Below are 7,019 nucleotides of genomic sequence, written 5' to 3'. Positions count from 1 at the left end.
ACTGATGTGGAAAAAGTATTATTTACTCCTCATAACACAAGAACTAAGGGTCACCCAATGAAATTAATATGCAGCTGGTTTAAAACAAATGAAAGTATTTTTTCCCACACAACACACAGTCAACCTGTGGCACTCCTTGCCAGAGGATGGTGTGAAGGCCAAGACTATAACAGGGTTCAAAAAAGAACTAGGTAAGTTCATGGAGGATAGGTCCATCAATGGCTATTAGCCAGGGTGGGAAGGGATGGTGTCCCTGGCCTCTGTTTGCCAGAAGCTGGGAATGGGTGACAGGGGATGGATCACTTGATGATTACCTGTTCTGTTCATTCCCTCTGGGGCACCTGGCATTGGCCACTGTTGGAAGACAAGATACTAGGCTAGATGGACCTTTGGTCTGACCCAGTATGGCCATTCTTATGCTCATTAGCACCAACTGTGGTGATGCATTTTGTGCTGTGACCACCTGTCCACCTGGAACCTGCATAGGCTGAAACCACCAACTCACTTCAAACAGGCCACCAAAAAGGCAGCAGATGGGAACAATGGCCATCCAGTCTTTTGTGTAAGAGCCTTATTAAATAGCCATCAGGTAGAGTCATGAATATTCTACATCACTCACTGCATAATTAATGACAGCTCGTTCATTCATACTTCAGGCCACAAAATATTTAGATTGGACAAATACAAAATGAGGAATAACTGGCTAGGCAGTATACTGCTGGAAAGGATCCGGTGGTTATAGTGAATCACAAATTAAGTATGAGTCAGCAATGTGATGCAGTTGTGAAAAAGGCACATATTCTGGGATGCCTGAACAGGAGTGTCATACATAAGACACAGGAGGTAATTGTTCAGCTCTACTTGGCCCTGGTGAGGCCTCAGCTTAAGTACTGTGGCCAATTTTGGGCACTACACTTTAAGGAAGAAGTGGACAAATTGGACAGAGTCCAGAGCACAGCAACAAAATGATAAAAGGTTTTAAAAAAAACTGACCTATGAGGAAAGAGTAAAAAAACCTGAGCATGTTTAGTCTTAAAAAAAGAGGACTGAGGTGGGACCTGCTACCAGTCTTCAAATATATTAAGAGCTGTTATAAGGAGGCTGGTGATCAATTGTTTTCCATGTCCACTGAAAGCATGACAAGAAGTAATCAGCTTAATCTGCAGCAAGGGAGATTTAGGTTAGATATTAGGAAAAGCTTTCTAATTACAAGGATAGTTAAGCACTGGAATAGGCTTCCAAGGGAGGTTGTGGAATCCCCATCATTGGAGGGTATTTTTAAAGAACAGGCTATACTCAACCACTTGTCAGGCATGGTGTAAGATATACTTGGTCTTGCCTCAGCACAAGGTAATGGACAAGAACTAGAAGACCTCCAAAGGTCCCTTTCCAAGTTCCAGCCCTACGTTTCTATGAATAAGCTATTAAAGGAGAAAGGAATTGAGGAAAAACATACAAGTCAAACATCTGATAATACAGAATAGTATTCATTATCTGTCTGATGGACACTATGTAATGAAGCTTTTAGGAACAATAACAATGTTTATAGTTGTACATTTTTAGCTGTTAATGCTTATGTTTATATAGCTTTTCATTCTAAAAGATCCTAAACCATTTCATGTGTTTAAACTGACAAACATATGTAATGGATCGCTGCTCTAAAATACATGAATTTGGGTGTAATGCAGCAATTATAATTAATACCAGAACGTTGCCCCAAAAAAAGTCTGTTGCTCATGAAAGAAAAGAAGGTTGCAACTAACTTCAGAGGATTTTTGTTCCAGAAAAGACTAACAGTTTGATAGCAATCTGAAAATAATAAAGACCATTTTCAAGACAAAACTGGTTTTATCATCTACTTCACTAACAGATTGTTGAGACCCAGAAATTAAAAAGCAGCACTTCTCTATTCTGTCACTAGGGGATGCTCTGTGTTTTCTTTGGCTCTACTGTACTAAGCTATCAGGAACAGAAGAATTTTACTTGCACATTTAGCATAGCAAATTAACTCAACAATTGTGAAAGAAATATGCCTCACTTCTTGTTTGCATCTATAAAAATGTATTTCAATATAGATCTTTAAAAAGTAAGACTAGATACCATTTTAACCAATTCAAACTGAATTACTTGCACTGCAGTAAATAGAAAGGAAACTCCCTAAGCTGCCAATAAAAATAAACAAATAATGAATCTGTCCCTCTCATCCACAATAAAGGGACAGAGTTAGGCTAAACAGAAAAAAATTCTGATGAGAGCCCACAATATTTGAGGGAAGAGTGAAGACATCTGCAAACTTTAAAACTTCAGTCAATTGATCAGGAAATAAATTAGTGCACAGACAAAAATTCCTCTGAATAATCATTCTTAAAATACTTTGCCAGACAAGATTTGATGACAAATCATCTCTCTATTTTTAGCAGTATAATTTACATTTCAATACTTTATGAACAAAAAGTTCAAAATGTTCAAGAGCCAACGTGTTTTTGGGTCTCCCCCGCCCCAAGACAAACTGCTAATGTTAAAGGGACGGGAAAACCAAGCTAAGTGTTCCCCAGCAACCATCTGTTGACAACCCAGGGTGCAATGCATGTGAAATGCAGGGAAAACATTTTCTAGCAAGGAAATAGTGCATTACTTTAAATAAAAGAAAGAAAATATTTTCAAAATGATGACTAATGCCTTGACAGAGTCCTTTAAATATTCTGGTGAGACATTTATAATTTTTAATAAGCAGCTGTAACTGTAGTACAAAGATCCTCCCACTCAGCTGTCACACAACCACCAAGACGACTTCCTCTGGGTGGGGAAAAAGTATAAATGACATTTCAGAAGTTCTTGAATTATCAGTGGAGAATAATAGTTTTATAGAAGACAGGTTTTATACTGTTTATTAGAGGAATCTTGGTAAAGAAAATACTTATTTAACCTACTTTATAAATTATTTACTAGTGTCTTATTAGCTTACCATCCCTGCACTAAATCAATAAACAAGCTAGTTCATGCTGGAAATACACATAGAAAAACAGGATTTACATATGCGGAAACAAAATTCCAATATACACCTCTACCCTGATATAACGTGGTCCTCAGGAGCCAAAAATCTCTACCATATTATAGGTAAAACCCTGTTATATTGGGGTAGCGGTGGCAGGGCTCCAGCGGTGATTTATAGGGCCCAGGGCTCCCCACAGTGGCTAGAGCTCCAAGCCCTTTAAATCGCCACCCGAGCCCCGCTGCTGGAGCCCCAGGGGTAGCAGCAGCAGAGCTCCAGCGGTGATTTAAAGGGCCCAGGGCTCCCCGCAGCAGCCGGAGCCCCAGGCCCTTTAAAGCGCCACCCGAGCCCCGCTGCCAGAGCCCCAGGGTAACCGCGCTATATGCGAACCAGTGTTATATCGGGTCACATTATATCGAGGTAGAGGTGTATTAGGCCCCAATCTTGCAAATCTCCATGTGCTTAACTTTAAGAACATGAGTACTCCTACTGGTCACACGTTAAAGTTAATCACATACATAAATGTCTCATTTCAGGGCCTCAGTTTGTATCTTTCATTATTACAGCTATTCACCTGAATGGTACACTAACACCTTGCTTCTGCATGACAATCTTCAAGTTAAAAGCTGCATTAATAACTCAAAACCAAAAAAATCACATTTAAAGCATTTATTTTGAAAAATAAAATACAAAAGATCACGGCATTGTAAATGTACATGTAACTTATCAACATCTCAGAAGTGATTTTTTAAATAATTAAAAGAAAGATATTTAACAATTTCCACATCAATAAAATTGAAACAGGCTCAACTGTTCTACCAAAAAACACAAATTAGGACAAGCACAGGCCACTTTTACAAAATTTCATACATTTAAATTCCAAATGTTTCACAAACTATTTTTTACAAACCCTTTAAAATTAAGCTCTGGAATTAAACAGATATATAGACAGAATAGCAGTTTCAACATAGGCCAGATTTTGCTTTAATTTCATTTTCAAACTCTAGAAACAGTTGTATAAATGTAACACAGTACATCATCAGTGAAAGTGTTCACCATATCAGAAAAGTGCTTTTATTGTTACAGATTTAAGTGTGCTCACAAAAAACCAAAAACAAATTACCAAACAAAAAAGCCCCAAACAAAACAAAACAAAAAAAACAGTCTGAAGGCAAATGGGAGAGGATTCGAAAAGAGCAGGCCATGAGTGGTACACCTCACTGATCTCGGTAGGACAGTCCTTATAATGTCATGTCAAAGAGAAAATAATAATTAAAAAAGTTAGAATTCGTGCACTCATTTTATTTGTTAAAATTCATTTTGCAGCCCCATACATTTTCATAAATACAAAGACTAATTCACAGTTGGAATGGCAACAATCTCAACTGGTCCAAAATTACCATCCAAGCTAGGCACAGCCACTCATGAACCTTTCCCTCAACCCTATATGTAGGTTTTTAAAGCATGAAACCTTGTCGGAAGTAAGTCATTTGTAAGGCAAAGACAGTGAAAAGCTTTTTATCTCTGTATACTTTCAATAAACCCTTTAGCTACATAGTGCAAATTATTTTTTTTATTAACAACTTTCTCTTCCATCACAAATTGACAGTGAAATTGCTCCTGAGGATGCTTTAAAGAAGATTTTGCTGCTTTGGAACGTAAAAAACAGCACTAAATCAAACACTCCAATGCCAATTATTTATGAAAAGTAAAATTATCTGAGACATAAAAGTTTTAAATGTTTTTCTTATATAATACTAAATGAATGCTTTCTGCATAGATTTCTAAAGTAAGAATGTTTCCAAACAGAATTAATTTCTTTTTAATGCAACATAATCCTTTTGTGTACATGTGCTATTTGTTTATTTATAAACACTGTTGCCTTGGTTTAATTTAAGATGGATGTTGCATTTTGCTGGGCACCCAGAATATTTTAAGCAAGGAGTGCTCTGAAAATAAACTCATTATTGATTATAGCATTAGCAGTAATGCCTTCACCATTCACCAGTGTCTCAGTACAAAGTGCACTAAAATATGCATTCCCTATGCTGGCCATTTATCATCAAAGAAATACAATTTTCCTGTGGCTGTTTCAGGATGTATGGAACACTATAAGCAAAAAACATAAGGTTAGCTCTTTTCTTTTTTTTTCTGGTCATTTCTTATCCCACTCTTCAGCCAAAGAACTGTCTTTAAAAATATAAAAAGTTTATTCTAAAAAACTTTGTCTTGTTAAAAATGCATTTCAATTTGATGTACAAATGTCACCTGTATATTAATTTTAACACAAATTAAAAATGTGAAGATCTACTAAAATGTGCCAAATAGTTTGTTCATTTTATATTTTCCTTTGTACTTCCAGCCATAACACAGCACAGAGAAATCCAAGAATAGAGAAAATGGTTTAAATTCAGAGGTGATATCATGTATGGTTGTCTAGCAATCCTGAAATGATGTAATTTACACTTTTTCAGCTCCTCAGCATATTGAATTATACCAAAATGACTCATATATATTACTTTTGAATCTGAACTAAATACCTTCCATCTATTTCCCACCCTAAGCCCCAAATATATTAATGCAGAATGCAATTTTCCACTCTGAAGCTTCCATTAATGATTTGAGATTTTTAAAAGAAGATCACAATAAACCAGCATAACTGAAACAATTGGAGCAGATAAATAACCTTGTGATACTCCATTTTATTACCTTATGTGCAAGGTAAGTCCATCAGATATTCTACTCCACTGGTTCTGTCTGTTAAAGCAAATACATACATATATTAATATAAAATGCTACCACCAATTAAAACAAAATTAGTTGTTTTCCATTACAAAATAAAAATATCACTAATAGTGCCATTTAGTTGTTTGGTTCTTTTTATTATACTCAAGACTCAAATAAACAGAACAAAATATTAAGTAGTAAGACTAATTTAATAGAAGCAATTTCAGCTCCAGCTTCAGATTTTCCAAAAGGGAAGCAATCATATATATTTTATAATTCTTTTAGCATATACTGCCCATGAAGCATACTAACTCTACTGCTATATCACAAAGATTTTTTATGCAGTGTTGTTGTAGTTGTGTTGGTCCCCGGATATGAGAGAGACAAGGTGGGTGAGGTAGTATCTTTTATTGGATCAATTTTTGTTGTGAAAGAGACAAGCTTTTGAGCTGCACAGAGCTCTTTTTCAGATCTGGGAAAGGCACTCAGTGTCACAGCTAAACACTAGGTGGAACAGATTGTCAAACATAAGGAGATAACACATTGCAAGAAACTATTCAAACTGAAGTGGCAATTAACACCTCTGCAGTCATAGGACAAAGGAGAGTTATGAGCTGCAGACTGTTGTAATGAGACACAAAACCAGTGTCTCTACTGAGACCATGATTTTTGGTGTCTAGCTGAGTTATGAATTTAAGCTCCCATGCCTGTCTTTTGAAGGTATTATGCAGGTTTCCTTTAAGGATGAGGACTGAGAAGTCAGATTTGGAGTGATCATTTTGTGAAAAGTGTTAACCCACGGATGATAGGGTATTTTTGTCTTATCATTTTTTCTGATTTTGTTGTTGAATGTAAAGTTGTTAAGGATGAAGATGAAAAGGATGAGTTTAGCAATGTTGTCCATTGTCTTATAGATACGTGAAGCAGCCATGGTGAGGGATATTGGTGTATAGGGAAGCGACATTCATAGTGGCAGGTATGGTGTTCTGAGGGAGGTTTGTGGTGCTATGGAGTTTCTGGAGGAAGTCAGTCCTTTGAGTAAAGAGTGGTCTCAGCATAGTTTATATGAGTCCTGATATTCCTTCAGTAAGAGTGCCATGGCCAGATATGATGGGTGTGCCTGGGTTCCCTTGTCTGTGTACCTAGGGAAGCATGTAGAAGGTCCCTGGTGTGGGTTTGTGGGAGATGAAGTGGTAGAGTTTGTCTTGGAGTTGTCTGGGGAAGGATTTGATGATATCCTTAAATTCCTGTGTGAATTGTGATATGGGGTCGTCTTTGAATTCTTTATGGTAGGTGGTGT

General features: G+C 36.8%; 1 protein-coding gene across 11 annotated transcripts in view; it reads right to left on the bottom strand.

Annotated features, from left to right (window-relative positions):
* Nucleotides 1-3,646: 3,646 nt before the first annotated feature.
* TPST1 (tyrosylprotein sulfotransferase 1) overlaps nt 3,647-7,019 on the bottom strand; it is an 85,051-nt gene continuing 81,678 nt past the window's right edge. For 7 of the 11 annotated variants that reach the window (XM_044993848.1, XR_006574382.1, XR_006574383.1 and 4 more), the window contains 2 exons: nt 5,702-5,749; nt 3,647-4,232 (listed from right to left, as the gene is read on the bottom strand). In XM_044993848.1, the coding sequence (XP_044849783.1) occupies nt 5,732-5,749 (18 nt within the window). In that variant the 3' untranslated portion in view covers nt 3,647-4,232; nt 5,702-5,731. Of the gene's footprint in view, nt 4,246-5,701; nt 5,750-7,019 lie in introns of all 11 variants that reach the window. The other 4 variants (XM_044993849.1, XR_006574386.1, XR_006574387.1 and 1 more) reach the window with 1 other exon arrangement.

Source organism: Mauremys mutica, chromosome 19 (genome assembly GCF_020497125.1).
Source record: "Mauremys mutica isolate MM-2020 ecotype Southern chromosome 19, ASM2049712v1, whole genome shotgun sequence".
In the NCBI taxonomy this organism is placed as follows: Eukaryota; Metazoa; Chordata; order Testudines; family Geoemydidae; genus Mauremys; species Mauremys mutica.
This window is presented reverse-complemented; position numbering and strand designations above follow the sequence as displayed.